Raw genomic sequence first — 16,055 nt, 5'->3', positions numbered from 1 at the left:
CAGAGGAAAAGTACTGAACAGATGTTTCGAGCTGCGTGAGGAAATATGTCAATTCCTGGAAACCAAAGGGAAGGATACAGCAGAGCTCCGGGAGCAAAAGTTCCTGTGTGAGCTGGCCTTTCTCTGTGACATCTCGAGCCATCTCGATGCGCTGAACCTGCAGCTTCAGGGGCGGGGGCGCATCATCACAGACATGTACGCTGCTGCAGTGAGGGCCTTCAAAACTAAACTGTGCCTGTGGGAGAATCAGATGCTGCAAGGAAACCCTTGCCATTTTCCCTGCTGCCAATCCATAAAAGCGCAGATCTCTACCACCGTGTTCCCATGCGCACAGTTTGCTGAAAAACTCAGTGTTCTCGCCGCTGAGTTTAGCCGGCGATTTGCCGACTTCGATGCCCAGAAATGCAAGTTTGAACTGCTTAGTAATCCCTTCGCAGTTGATGTCGAAAATGCACCAACCAACATCCAAATGGAGCTGATTGAACTCCAGTGCAACGACACGCTGAAGTCAAAGTATGATGCTGTGGGCGCCGCACAGTTTCCACGGTTCATCCCTGACACAATGCCTCAGCTCCGCACCCAAGCTGCTCAGATGCTCTCCATGTTCGGCAGCACTTATCTATGCGAGCAACTTTTCTCCTCGATGAAGATGACCAAAACAACTCACAGGAGACGTCTGACTGATGAACATCTTCGCTCGATACTGAGGATTTCTTCAGCTCAGAGCTTGAGCCCAGACATTGATGAACTAGCATCCAAGAAGAGATGCCAGGTATCTGGCTTGGGCACATCAGATTAGACCAGTGTGCAATAATTAACGTTTTCTTTATGCACTTTTTCTTGCTACAAGGCATGGGCTTGAATGGTTGATTGATTTATTTTCATTTTATTTGTAAAATTATTAGCCAGTGGAAAAAGTTTATTTTGGTATTTAAATCAGAAGGCTGCAAATAGAAAAGAGGCATACAATTTTTATTTAAATTGTATTTATTTAATAAATGAATGCCATTGATGTGTTTTTTCATTTGAAATTCGATTTTGCATGTCTCCACTATTAAATTATATATTGTATGGTAATAAGCGATGCTTGTTCCATATTCAATGTTAAAGCAAAACTTGTTTGGGTCCATATTAAAAGGTTCATTTGTTCAATGTTGGCCCGTGACTTTGTTCAGGTTTTACATTTTGGCCCACTGGGTATTTGAGTTTGACACCCCTGTTCTAGAGGGTTAAATCCACACCTGTTGTATTCAGCACGTGACGAATACAATTTTATTTTCTCATATCCTTTCTATGAGCCAACCCTCATCCATATAATAATCTCCACAAATGCATTTCAGGGGGAGTGGCTGACAACAACAAAAAAAAAACTGTCAATGTCATACATACCGGTAAATACAATAGTCCAGCAAATATTATGATAACCCCTTTCATCTGTTTTTATTATATAGTAGTAGCTCAGTGCTTTCATTCGTGTCAGCCTGCCCTACCTACTGATCTAATGCAGAGACATACATTTAAAATAAAATAAAAGACCTCTAGATAGCAGCAAAGCATAAACACTTATTTGTAGTGGTACAACTATCGCGAGATATCCGTGCGAGACAACAAATCGTTTTGCCTCACACATTAGGTTTCCACAAGATATTACAGCCACAAAGTCCAAATTTAAATTCAGGAAAACACTTGTTTTTGTTTTGTTTAAATGTAAGTTTAGGTCAGCAGTGTGGTTAAGGTAAGGGTTAATGTTAGGTTTAAAATCAGATTTTAAGAAGATACATTGTAGAGATAGCTGGGTGTAAGACTTTGTTGCTGTTCTAACTAGTTACGACCCTGACACGGGACGTTTTATCCGCATAGAAGAAAAGCAGTTGACTATAGTTTTTATTTTATTATATTTTAAAACAGCTTGATAACTTAGCTATACACGTCGATGTCTTCGAATTCAAGAGTACAATACAAGGGGAAAAGGTAGGTGCGGTCGGTGGCATGTTAACATTTAGCTAAAAGGTTTTGAAAATATTCCGATGGCTAACGTTAGCTCCGCTAGCTAACCACGTAAGCGCACGAAAGTTATGTTCATGCCTAGATGGGATCCGTATTTGATCAAATTAACGTCAAATGTAGATTTGACCCTTCTCCTAGCTTTAAGCGTATTCTCATAACCTGCTACAAAAGGTCAAATCTGACAAAAGCTATGACCAGGGGAATTTCAGGAGTCGATATTGAACCCATCGGATGATTGGTTGAGCTTCTTTGCGGCTGAGCCCTTTCCAAACCATAGCGGACAATTTATCTCCATCGGATCTTAATCCAGTAGTAACCACCATCTTCAATTACAGTTAACATTAATTATAATACGAATCTGACAATATATTGTCGCAGAAGAGAGCGTGCTAGCTAACTACAGTGTTTGATTCATGTCATCCGTTTTTCTTATAAAACAGCTCAGCTAGCTAGCTTACAAAATGCTAATTCGCATACACATGGTTATGAGACCATGTGGACATAGCATAGTATCCAGGAGCCAATGGGTTAGATATGATTCCACCATGGGCAGCAACAACTGGCTACTAGTTTGTGTTCAGCCAAATGTGTTCAACTCAGCTAGTGTATCCAGTCACCGTATTTAGGAGAATAACTAATTACTGAAATGTAGCTAGCTAGATCACTGGCCAGGCAGTGGACGCATGACGTATTCTATGAATCATTTGTGTTAACTTGCTCATTTTAAAATTATTTTTAACTAGGCTAGTCAGTTAAGAACAAATTCTTATTTACAATGTTGGCCTAACCTGGACAACGCTGGGACAATTGTGCGCCGCCCTACAATCACGGTTGGTTGTGACACATCCTGGAATTGAACCAGGGTCTGTAGTGACGCCTCTATCACTGAGATGCAGTGCCTTAGACCGATGCGCCAAGCAACACATACTAGACCGTTTGTGTTAAGGTTTAACAAAAAAATTGGTGGGCTTGTTGTTTGGCTGGTGCTAACTGCTCATGCCGGCAGTGCGAGCTGGCTAATCAGATGGCTCTGTAGCGCATGTGTGAGACGTCACGCACTCGAAGGCTCAACCAACGGGTTCAATGTCGAGACTCATGAATTGCCCACCTCTGCCTTCGTATGGAAGAGAATTATCTTGTTGTTACGCTAATGCTAGCTAGTAGGTAAAAGTATTCATACTTCATTGAAGCAGTCAGGAGACGGCATTTGTTTAATTATACTAGCTAGCTAACACATGCGGGTAATAACCGAAGGTGTTAGCCAAAACTTTATCAAGGTATCGTTTGAGGCCTGGTGTCAAACAAAATGGGAAAAGTGGTATGGGCACATCGCTATCTAGCTATACAGTATATCAGCTTGATTGTTATACAGTGCCTTCACTAAGTATTCATATCCATTTACTTTTTCCCACATTTTGTTGTTACAGCCTGAATTTAAAGTAGATTTAATTGTTATTTTTTTTACTGTATTATGGACAATAACCCATAACGTCTAAGTGTAATTCTGTTTTTTGGCATTTTTACAAATTAGTTCAAAATCAAAAGCTGAAATGGCTTGAGTAAAGTGTTCAACATGTTTCCACACATATTTACACGCTCTACTGGTCTGCGTCAACTCCTTGCACATCTAGACATCCATGTTGCTAGGCAGGAACTTATATGGTTCCTCTCATTGGTGTAGGCATGGCCCTGGCTCCTATGTATGTGTGTATGTCATGTTCCTCCTCACAATATCTGACCTGACCTCGACCCACATTCCTCACTCCTCTCTAACTCACAGCCCTAACTGTCATACCTTATCAGTGACTGAAACCAGACGTTGCCCTTCTCCACTCCATAGGGTACATGAGATTTAACCATAAGATTTAACCATAACATGTTCTGACAGAAGGTAAACTTTCTGCACTTCCCTTTCTCACTCAGTAAATTTTCATACAGCCAGTTCTAATATGTTAACATGAATAAGGATATTTCAAGTTAGAACCCAACAGACCGCAACAGAGAAGTGAAAGTGATCGGGTGAAATTATGAAACCAAATGCAGCTTTACTATATCCAAGCAGAGCAGCAGGATCAATGTACTCTTCTCTTTACAGAAAAACAAACCAGCCAGTTGAGTTATTTAAACCAATTAGCACCTCACTTGATGACTGACTGACATGAGAAAGATGTGTGCCTACTTTTTTCTGATCACAAATAATTACAACAAATAACCTGATCATAATCGTATCCAGAAAATTGCCCATATCCTTTACGATACTTGTTTTGTCCGACTACTCGGCACACATCTAGTAGTTACTCCACAATACTAACCTAATTGACAGAGTGAAAAGAAGGAAGTCTGTCCAGAAAAAACATATTCCAAAACCAGGGTTTGTTAAGGCTGGTTCATTGAGAGAGAACCTATATTTTACACTGCTCCTGTGAAATGAAGCGCACTTATTTCCGAAGCTCAAATTCTCACTATTTTTATAGTTCTACTGGATGATGTTAATAAATGTCTTTGGGTTGTGACTCATGTGTGCCATATGTGGCTTATTGATAACAACTCTGTTTCCTACTATAGGCAGTTGTCTGCCTAGTGATTGCAACATTGTAATTCCGATGTGAATAGTTGGCAACAATGTTTTGTTTCCATGAGCTTATTTAGTAGCATAACTAAAATACATTAATTGAGCATGATACACATCATTACTCAAGTCAATCAATCGATTCCAAATCTTTATACTATACATGACACAGGGTGGCATATGTTAATCTTGCCTAGGGTGGAAGCAGAGCTGATAGCCAGGCCTGACGAACACAATAATTTGCCTCTAATTTACTTGTTTGCTGCGGACCTTGGCCTGCTCAGTGTGCTGCTGCTGTTGGGAAGTCAAACCTGTCTAAATTCTTGGAGCAGCTTGCGATGCTCATTAATAATTGCAACAATAACCTAGAACTAACGCTGCAGATAGCAATACCGGGTGATTTGATAAGTCATTGTCAGTCAATCAATAATATAATAATTATTTTAGCAAAAAGGTTTATCTTTAATTTACAATCTGTAGAAGCTATGATAATAGAAAGGTTCAGTAATTATGTGAGGCATTGCAGCACAGTTGAAAAATATATGTCAAATAGAAATCCAAAATGGATGGTGTTAAGCGATAGATGGGAGGGGTTGAATGGAGCTCAATTGTGGGACTAATAACAAGATAACACATGTAAAACATACGGTCTGTAAAGTGTATATACAGTGTCTTGCGAAAGTATTCGGCCCCCTTGAACTTTGCGACCTTTTGCCACATTTCAGGCTTCAAACATAAAGATATAAAACTGTCTTTTTTTGTGAAGAATCAACAAGTGGGACACAATCATGAAGTGGAACGACATTTATTGGATATTTCAAACTTTTTTAACAAACCAAAAACTGAAAAATTGGGCATGCAAAATTATTCAGCCCCTTTACTTTCAGTGCAGCAAACTCTCTCCAGAAGTTCAGTGAGGATCTCTGAATGATCCAATGTTGACCTAAATGACTAATGATGATAAATACAATCCACCTGTGTGTAATCAAGTCTCCGTATAAATACACCTGCACTGTGATAGTCTCAGAGGTCCGTTAAAAGCGCAGAGAGCATCATGAAGAACAAGGAACACACCAGGCAGGTCCGAGATACTGTTGTGAAGAAGTTTAAAGCCGGATTTGGATACAAAAAGATTTCCCAAGCTTTAAACATCCCAAGGAGCACTGTGCAAGCGATAATATTGAAATGGAAGGAGTATCAGACCACTGCAAATCTACCAAGACCTGGCCGTCCCTCTAAACTTTCAGCTCATACAAGGAGAAGACTGATCAGAGATGCAGCCAAGAGGCCCATGATCACTCTGGATCAACTGCAGAGATCTACAGCTGAGGTGGGAGACTCTGTCCATAGGACAACAATCAGTCGTATATTGCACAAATCTGGCCTTTATGGAAGAGTGGCAAGAAGAAAGCCATTTCTTAAAGATATCCATAAAAAGTGTTGTTTAAAGTTTGCCACAAGCCACCTGGGAGACACACCAAACATGTGGAAGAAGGTGCTCTGGTCAGATGAAACCAAAATTGAACTTTTTGGCAACAATGCAAAACGTTATGTTTGGCGTAAAAGCAACACAGCTGAACACACCATCCCCACTGTCAAACATGGTGGTGGCAGCATCATGGTTTGGGCCTGCTTTTCTTCAGCAGGGACAGGGAAGATGGTTAAAATTGATGGGAAGATGGATGGAGCCAAATACAGGACCATTCTGGAAGAACCTGATGGAGTCTGCAAAAGACCTGAGACTGGGACGGAGATTTGTCTTCCAACAAGACAATGATCCAAAACATAAAGCAAAATCTACAATGGAATGGTTCAAAAATAAACATATCCAGGTGTTAGAATGGCCAAGTCAAAGTTCAGACCTGAATCCAATCGAGAATCTGTGGAAAGAACTGAAAACTGCTGTTCACAATTGCTCTCCATCCGACCTCACTGAGCTCGAGCTGTTTTGAAAGGAGGAATGGGAAAAAATGTCAGTCTCTCAATGTGCAAAACTGATAGACATACCCCAAGCGACTTACAGCTGTAATCGCAGCAAAAGGTGACGCTACAAAGTATTAACTTAAGGGGGCTGAATAATTTTGCACGCCCAATTTTTCAGTTTTTGATTTGTTAAAAAAGTTTGAAATATCCAATAAATGTCGTTCCACTTCATGATTGTGTCCCACTTGTTGTTGATTCTTCACAAAAAAATACAGTTTTATATCTTTATGTTTGAAGCCTGAAATGTGGCAAAAGGTCGCAAAGTTCAAGGGGGCCGAATACTTTCGCAAGGCACTGTAGGTTCAGAAATACAAATATAAATCTAAATGGATGGACATCAGAAATAGAGGAAGGTTTAAAAACAAACAAAATATAACTATTGTACAATAGATTGTCTGTAAAAATGTGTATAAACTGAAGGTAGAAGCCTAGGTGTTATTGTTTATTAGTTTACTCCAATTGGGGAAGGGGTGGTAGGGTTTGCAGGGAATAATAAAGGTGTATATGTATGAATGTTTGTGTATATAAATATATGGGGATGCAAAACATTACATTGACGGAAGCAACTATCTTTCCGCAATATTAAATATTAAAAACAGTTGGCTCATAGTTAGATTATTGTGAGATCTAATCCGACATGGGGAAGATGTTTTTTTAATCCTTTATTTACAATATTCATCCCATGCCCACACACTTCTAATTCTTAAAAGTGAAAGCATACTTATGAGGGGGTAGTTTTACATTTTATACACTACCCAAGACCAATCTGTGAGTTAATTTGACATTGGGGAAAAAGTTACTTTGTAAATACTGCAATGTGTGTTGGATTGAATTGAGCTCCTAATCTTTCAAGGTGATGATTGTACTTTTCTTCCCAACACAATACTTAAATAATGTGAGTCCACATTTAAAACAAAATCGGGCACACCGTGAGGGATTCGAAGGCCGCCAGAAACGTGTTGTCAATGAAAAATACTGTCAGCTGCAACTGTGATAAATCCGGTTAAAACAGTGTACAGTAAGTGTATATTTTGCATTTGTGAAATTATTTTGTGATATGAAAGTATAGGGCTTTATGTTTATAGAACAGTATCGCAATTGAGAATCGATTCACATTTAGATGAAGTTTTTGGCAGCCAGAGCCAGTCTAAATCTTGGACTTTAAGGAGTAACGGTCCCTTAAAATAGTACATGTTGGGCTAGGAAGACCGCACCCCACAGTAGCAGATTGTCAACACATGATTGTGAACCTTGTCTATCTATGGACACACACACAGTGATGGGCAATTTACTGATTACTAAAACATATTAACTAGTTAACATTACACAATACAATGATTCACTATAGTTAAAACACTGAACCCACCTTTTGGGGATGGCAGCCTGTCACTTGGACCCTCACTGAACTTTGCAAGTGTGTTGCCCACATGGAAATTGTTAGTTTGTTATTACAATGTAAAGAAATGTCGAATTCACTTGATTGCTTTTAAATTTCCAATAGAGAGTAATTTTATTACAGCCAGCCAATGAGCCAAATCATTATTTGTGTCGGTAATGCGCCTGTGCCTGCTCTGCATTTCATTGGTGTGATTGACAAAAGGAAAAATGCTGACAAGTATTCGCTTGGCGGTCTTAGAACCGCCTTTGAAGGGCCCTTGTTTTCCTATTAGTGGTGTACGTGCGGAATGCGAGACTTGTGCCGCGTTCAGAACATCTGGGAACTCGGAAAAATACGTGGCCCATATCACGACGTCAGCGATCTTCAGCTGATGTAAGAAGGGCTATATAAATACATTTGATTTTATTCAGGTCGGCAAGTCGGAGGTCGAGGAAGAGGCCCGAGTTGGATGACCGTTCAAATCTACTTTCCCAGTCGGAGCTAGTCCCCCCCCAAGAGTTCTCTTTTTTTTTTTTTTATATATATCGGAATTCAGAGATTTCCGAGTTCCCATTTGATTTGAACGCGGCATGATGGTGGTTGCTTGAACGTAGGCTCAGACATAAACTCAGCCAATGACGAAGCGATCAGCCGTGGTTCGTGGCACGATAAATCATGAAAGCGAACACTTAAACTGGTATCCTTTGTTTATGAGAGAAGGGAGCAACATCAGCGGATTTAAACGGACACATATCGCTGGACAGTCCTTAACATGAGGTAGCTATGACCTTGGAGTTTGGTTGGCTTTGTACAGCTGATTTTCAAGAATACGTAATTTTTCGCCGGTCTCTTGCATAGTTGGCCTTGACGATTCAAGCCACGTAGGGACGAACTCCTCCATTTTTTACATGAGCTAATATTACATGACATTTTAAACCCTAATGCATGTATTGACCAACCGGTTAATTGCCGAAGACGGTGCTATTTTAACATGAGAAATACCTTTAAATGGGTGTTGTCGTCTCCTAAAGACCAAAGGAAAGAGTAAAAGCAAGCTGCCCGGCTTTCGGAGACCGCTTACTTTTACTCTAAACAAACTGTCAAACAAGTCTCTAAAGCTGACGTTTGTATCAGTTACTTTGTTGCAAGGTACTGGTTTTATATATTTATTTATGGTTGAAGCTGTACTAAGATCTCTGAATTTTTAACTCTTTTACGTTTTTACTTTGATCAAATACTTAATCGTGTTGTATGTTTTAAACAGTGTAGTATTAACTTTGCAGCTTGATCCTTAAAGTTGAATAAATCCTATGTCAGCTGCTTGAACACACACTCACATGAATGGAGGTATAGAAAGGGAAATGTTTTAAGTGGGAGTGAGATGTTATGGCCTGAAATTTAAGCTGCATTGAAATACTTGCTTAAACTATAGGCCTAACACTGGAGTGTCAATTTTTAACTATTTATTGAACCTTTGCTCAAATACAACCAGAGGAACCCCACTTGGTGATCTCTGAAATCAATGATGGGCATCCGGTCTGATTCTGGACCTGTATTTTGCAACACATCTAATCACATCAACCAAATCATCAACTCATCATGACCAACCAACTAGTCAAGCTTTGATTATTTGAATTAGCTGTGAAGTCCTAGGGCAAAAAAACAAATGTGCACCCAGCGGGGGAGGGGGTCCAGGACTGAGTTTGGTGAAACCTGACCTAGAGGGCATGCTGAACATTCACTATAACAGTTGTCCATTGTCTGTCAAAAGCCCAGCAGAATGGGTATGACAGGTAGTGATTGAGCAGCAGTTTTAGGATGGGGGTTTTGTTGTGGGCTCCATTATGCCTGTGAGGGATGTCATGTGAGACCTCAAAGCTGGTGTAAAGACCCAGTTAACAACAAGTCATGAGACCAATTCAGAACTAATAGGCCTAAATATTCCTTTTAACTTAATTCCCTTGCTAAAATGTACCTCAGTCATTGCTCCCGAGTGGCACAGTGGTCTAAGGCACTGCATCTCAGGGTTAGAGGCGTCACTACAGACACCTTGGTTCGATTCCAGGCAGTATCACAGCTGGCCGTGATTGGGAGTTCCATAGGGCGGCGCACAATTGGCCCAGCGTCTTCCGTGTTTGGCTGGTGACCCTGATCGGTCACTGTAGTTATACCTGTTGGTGGTCACAATGACAAAATGAGTACTGTGATGGGAGTATGCACCTTGTTTAATTTCTTACGTCTCATACTTATTTTCCCCCACTTCTGTGAAGCAGAAGTGAAAAGGGACAGAAAACAGGAAAGTGAGAGTTTGTTGGTTTCAATGTAAAAGGGAACACAAATTGAGCCTCAGTGCTGACGGTACAATATTTCCATACTCGTGCATTAATTAGACTAGCATTTGCTTTATTAGTGTATAGGCAATGAACTTGATTGTTCGAGCACCCCCTATTCGGCTCACAATCGATCCCTGAAAGCAGACAGTGGCTCACTGAACCAAGGGAGGATTTAGGTCTTTGGAAAGAAAGAACAGCATTTTTTTTCGTGTTATCAGTCTAACCCTGTAACAAAAACGGTATCTCTCTGCAGAATGTCTCTTGTGGAGGAGCGAGAGAAGGCCACCCTCAGGCAGTGTGTGCAGGCGCGCTCTCAGCTGGAGGAGGCCATCGGTGGGGTGACGAGGGCTGAGGCCCAGCTCAAGGACAACTCCAGAGAGGTGAGTAGCCACCAGGGGACCATCTTACAGCCTGTGGTCCCACCCAGGGTTGAACCCCCCCCCTTCTAGTGGATCAGAAGGAACCGCAACTTGGTCAGTCTGTGCTCTGGTTATGTCAGGGGCACACAGCCGGGCTCATACAAGCATTTCGCTACACCCGCAATAACATTGCTAAATATGTCTGTGAGCAATAACATTTTATTTGATTTTGATACAATGGGCTCTATGGTGTAAACAAAGTGGTTTTCAGGGATTTAGGACAAGCAACATGGTTAGTCACCACAGGATTAAGGAAGGCAGATGGGTATAGGGCGTGTATGTTTTGATGTGCTGGGAAGCCTAGCAAACATGGCAGAGTAGTCATTAGTTCTCCACAAACTGATCCATGGCATTATTGTATGTCATAACTGTGGCAGATATGCTAAGCCCTGTTAGAGCTGTGATGTTAAAATGGGTCTTTTGAGCTGTGATAAAACGTGTCTTTGTCCTCCTGACGTGACCACATTTTTAATGACTAGTATGTGGCTCGTGATGAGGACGAGCAGAGGGACCGGAGAGACCAACAATTGAAACATGACCACCGGATAGTTTCCTTGACCCGCCTTAATAAGGCAGTAGCAGGGAGAGGGCAGGTCACTGCAGTCTTGAGGACACAGACGGCAGAGGATCCACTACTGCAGCAGCAGCTCACGTCTCACTGCATCTTAGTGAATCATCCAGCCTTTTTCTGACTACCCAGCAGAGGAATAGGTCAAGGCAAAGGTGTTTTCCCTTACTCTTTGACGTGGATATAGTAGTTGGCTGTTGGAGGCTAGAATCAGACTTCTGATGGGTGTATAGGTCAGTGTGCTGTCTTGTCTGTGTGTCTGACTTTGCTTAGCTTCAGCAGCAGGAGCGACCTCTCCCAGCCATGACTTGGGAGTGTGTGTATGCAGGTCTTTTATTTTATTTTTGCAAACTAATTTGTTAATTTCTCTTGTGTTTACAGGTGAAGTCACAGCTTCACACCTGTATCAGCAGACACCTGGAGTTTATGCGTTCCCGTGAGGTGTGGCTGCTGGAGCAGATTGACCTTGTGGAGCAGCTAAAGGGAGAGGCTCTGCAGACGCAGCTGCATCAGCTTCACTGTGTGAGTAGTACCCCCATGTCTGCAACACAACTATGCACTGCAAAGTGTCTGCTCAGAAACCTCTGAAGATCAAGTTCCATTTAGTCTCTCTCTTTTTACCTTCTCCTCACGTTACCGGTGTCATGTCTGATCTTCTCCTTTTCTCTCCCTCTTTCTTCTGCCCACAGCTCCGAGGCCAGTTTGATATTCTCATTCATCAGCTAGAGAACTCCAACAGCAACAATCTGGCCAACCAGCTCACCAGCTGCATGGAAAAGTAAGAGCTGCCACATTGGCCTCTGTCTTGAATTGAATGTAATTTTGGGAGTCAGCATTCACAATTATTGTTTACAGTTGGTGTTTAAGTCATGGTGCTTGAGCAATCATTTCAGTCTCAGTATTTGCTTCCATTATACCTCTAATTAACTTGGGCATAGTCACGTTAGAACCTGAAGTTTGGCATATGTAAAGTAGGTAGATGACTGTGGGAGGGGTGGGCTGAAATGTCTACTTCTGTGTGTTCAGGTTATCTTCCCTGAACTTGACTCCTGAGGAAACCCCTGAGATGAGCTTCCAGGCTGACACTCGTTCCCTGCGTCAGGCCATCACCTCCTTTGGAACCATTGCCACCCAGGTACATGATCCTCTGGGAGCTACAACCAGAATTACACACACACATCTTACTAACAAAATTCACTTCAGACTGGATTTAGCCCAATGCCCGATGTTGATTTGAGAAGTCTAAACTTTGGCTGTGTGTTTACCGGTTGAGCCTCTTCTGTCACCCTGCCCGCATAAAGCGCCCTATCTGCTCTTAATGGAGGTTTTACAACTAACACCTCAACACCGAGGCGTAAAACTGTACTCATTGCCAGTCTTTGTGAACATGTTAAAGGTACATTTCATAAAATTTAGACATGTAAATTGATATCAGTTGTCGTCAAGGAAAGAGTCTTAGAAAAGATTTCCCATGTTGTATGAAGGTATAGTATACAGTTGCATGTTATCAATATTCTGGGGGGAATCTTGGGAATTGCAGTTTGAGAACAACAGTGACGGTATGGGTTATGCTTTTCTCGCTGACTGCCTTGTGGCCCTAGTTACTCAATCTATGTGGTTACTGCTTACATAAAACCCTGACATCTCCCACATGTCCTTTAACTATGGATAGAATGTTCATAACTTCCCTCTTTCCCTCCCCAGCACATGGAAGTAGGACCCGTGCTGAATATTGTCCCTCAAAAATCGAATACTAGTGAGCAATCTTGGCTTCAGCAGAGCTGTCCAATCGCAGCTAAGAAACAGGTTTGTACCATGATGACACAGACCCTTTCCATGTGAAGTTGTGATTCCTTTGGTTCTACATGCATGGAGTCCTCACTCACAAGGAAATGCACTGTACTGACATGCACGCCTGTTTGTTTTCTTATATGTAGAGTGCGACGTCTGTACCTCTTTCCGACTGGCTCCTTGGAAACCGTCCAGTGACTACTACCCCAGTTGGATACCAGCCAAGCAAGAACCCACAGGATTGGTTGATACCCCGCAGCAATATTCAGGTGAGACCAGAAGGCGCAAAATACATTTTCTTGTTGCTTATTTATCTAGACACGGCTCCTAGATATTTTCACATGAGAAAATATTTGGTCCAATTTTATACCCAGACTATTACAAAGTCAAAAAGGTCATGTTTTTTCTCTTTCCTCTGTCATCCAGTCATCCTGCCCTAAGGCCCCCTTTGACTTCCACAAGTCCTGGGGCCACCTGATGGACCTGGAGATGTGGCTGCTGAAGGAGGAGACTCCCATCAGAGAGAGAACCAACAGTATCTGTAGCACCAGCAGCAGCTCAACCTTCTCCATCGAGAAGATTGATGAGTCTGAGTTAGACATGGCTCTTGAGGAGGAAGAGAGGGCAGAGATGGTGAAACTGAGTGACTGGCTCATCACCCCAGCTACTGTTGCCAAGGAGCCCACCAGCGAGAGCTGCCAGGCCTCTGATGTTGACAGGTGGAAGCAGGTCTTCAAGCCTTTCCAGGAGGGCTTCTACACCAGCGATTGGCTGCTCAAATCAGACTGCGGCTCTTGCTGTGACAAGTCTGTGGAGATTGAGAACCTGGGCAAAATCTTGTGCCTGAAAACCACCCCCACCTCTGCCAACACACCCCAGACCCCCAACACACCCCTGGTCTTCAAGCCTTTCCAGGAGGGCTTCAACACCAGCGATTGGCTGCTCAAATCAGACTGCGGCTCTTGCTGTGACAAGTCTGTGGAGATTGAGAACCTGGGCAAAATCTTGTGCCTGAAAACCACCCCCACCTCTGCTGCCACCACACCCCAGACACCCAGCCCTGTAGACAACTGGCTGCAGCAGGCCATTCCAGGCCAGCAGTCCTGCAAAGCCAACGAGTCCTGCGCCAGCTTCTCCCAGTGTGTGTGTGATGAGAACTGCGGCAAAGAGGCCCTCTCCACCTGGCTCCTCAAGAAGGAGGGTCGGGACAAGAACGGGGTCTCGGTGGACAAAAACAACCCCAGCAAGCAGTCCACCCTCTACCACCAAGAGCAAGAACAGAAGGTTCAGGGCATCCTGGAGGCCTGGCTCTACCCTAGCAAGCCTGGCAAGACCATAGGCCCCACATCCCAAGCCTTATCCCTCTCAGCCTGGGCGTCTCAACCAGCCTCCCAGGGGGAAGAGAAGGCCAGCAGGGTGGAACACAGCTCCCAGTTCAAAGCCCCCAAGTGGGAGAACCCCTTCAGCATACCACTGCATCCAGAGTGCTGGGTCTTACCTGAGAAGACCCACAGTAGCACTGCTGTCACAAAGGAGCAACCCAGCACAGAACCAGAGGAGGACAAGTGGCTTCTACGCAAGCGGGCCAATGCTCAGGTAAGGCTATGGATAATGAACTGATTGGAAAAACTCCGTCTTTGCATTCTTTAGTTTTGAAATCTCTCAACCACTGGTTAACCAGTGAATCTTTTTTAGCCTCAAGCTAAAGCTGGGTCATACTCACAATACTGTGTTCCTTGGTCTGATTTCAGGAGCGACTTGCCCCTCCCACAGTATGTGATCTATTTTCCTGTATGAAAATCGGTGGAGACCAAGAGAAGTGGCTACAACAGGCACCTATACAAGTAAGAATCTCAATAGGCATTCATATTTATCTGAGAACTAATTTGTTAATTATTTGTTCTTGAATTCTTTATTTCTTTTCCCCCTCTTTCCAGATGTAAAAGCTGTAACCAGTAGCTTTTTGAGGAAATTTTTAGGATTCTATTGTGGAGCCACTTTAATGCTGATCGTCGCGCACAATGTCTTGATTAACTCTTTCCTCCAATGCTCGTCTGGGTCTCTTCCCCCCCCCCCCCCCCCCCTCTCTGAGATGTGCCTCTAGTCTGAAGTAGAGACTGGGGTTTGGATGTACTGCCATCTGGATTTTTTTTGAATTTGTCTTCTATAATCATAGCGTTTTCAATGTCAAGCTAGCAAGATGGGCCCTTGGATCTAAAGCTAACTCACAATGTGATTTTTGAGAATCTCTATTCTCGAGAAAGTACCAGCTCAATACATTAATGCTTGGTTTGAGGGAGGTGAGATTTTATTTTAATCAACCATATTTTAAGAAACCCTTTCTATGGAATGCGGTAAAGAGTTGTCACGCATACATCACTAGTGCTGTTCACAGAATTCCATCAGTCTGTGACTATGCACTGTGGGTATATCTAGTCCCCCCCCCATACTCAAATAAGACTATCAGGTAATGTAAGCTACACTTTGATTTCTATTTCCTAGTATATGTTTTCTTCCGATCTGGTGAAATCTTATTGTCTTAAACACCAGTATAGCTTTCTCTTCAATGGCTTCAAAATACTCATCTGAATTACAAGCTTAACCTAAAGGTGTTCTCCATGACCAATACATCTTCCTTTATCGCACTACCTGTTCTGGTTTATGTGCCTCAAGTTTGCTTCATTGTATTTAGTGGATACGTTGTGAAAAGTGTTGGTTTTCCTGTCCGGTATCACCTGTGTGTTGATTGTATCACTGCCGTGCAAGAGTTGATTGTTTTCATGTTGCAAATATGCAAGCTGAAAATGTTGTGCCCAATATAGTAATTCCATTGAAATGACTTTCGATTGGTTGAATCGAACGATGCAAACGACTACTGCGTAATCACGGTAGAACCGATAAAAAAAATAACACCTTGTATTGATAACCACTGATATGTCTTTCTGCATATTACCTCTGTAGATGTCTCTCCATAGTGGGTAAACCCAAAGGTATTTGTACATGGCTC

The 16,055-nt window shown here is 42.4% G+C and overlaps 1 protein-coding gene across 5 annotated transcripts; it reads left to right on the top strand.

Moving 5' to 3' along the window:
- Positions 1-1,594: 1,594 nt before the first annotated feature.
- On the top strand, positions 1,595-15,958 carry LOC139410930 (nuclear receptor coactivator 4). 5 transcript variants are annotated; one of them, XM_071156605.1, is made up of 10 exons: positions 1,595-1,971; positions 10,524-10,650; positions 11,639-11,779; positions 11,947-12,035; positions 12,284-12,392; positions 12,962-13,063; positions 13,195-13,317; positions 13,475-14,644; positions 14,800-14,892; positions 14,986-15,958. In XM_071156605.1, the coding sequence occupies exons 1-10, from the start codon at positions 1,934-1,936 to the stop codon at positions 14,989-14,991; spliced, it is 1,998 nt and encodes a 665-aa protein (XP_071012706.1). In that variant the 5' UTR covers positions 1,595-1,933; the 3' UTR covers positions 14,992-15,958. The 5 variants fall into 5 exon arrangements, with proteins under 5 accessions (XP_071012706.1, XP_071012716.1, XP_071012741.1 ...); XM_071156615.1 differs by having other exon boundaries at positions 1,632-1,971; positions 14,800-14,880; XM_071156640.1 differs by having other exon boundaries at positions 1,716-1,735.
- The last annotated feature ends 97 nt before the right edge of the window (positions 15,959-16,055 follow it).

Source organism: Oncorhynchus clarkii, chromosome 1 (assembly GCF_045791955.1).
Source record: "Oncorhynchus clarkii lewisi isolate Uvic-CL-2024 chromosome 1, UVic_Ocla_1.0, whole genome shotgun sequence".
Taxonomy (NCBI): Eukaryota; Metazoa; Chordata; class Actinopteri; order Salmoniformes; family Salmonidae; genus Oncorhynchus; species Oncorhynchus clarkii.
This window is presented reverse-complemented; position numbering and strand designations above follow the sequence as displayed.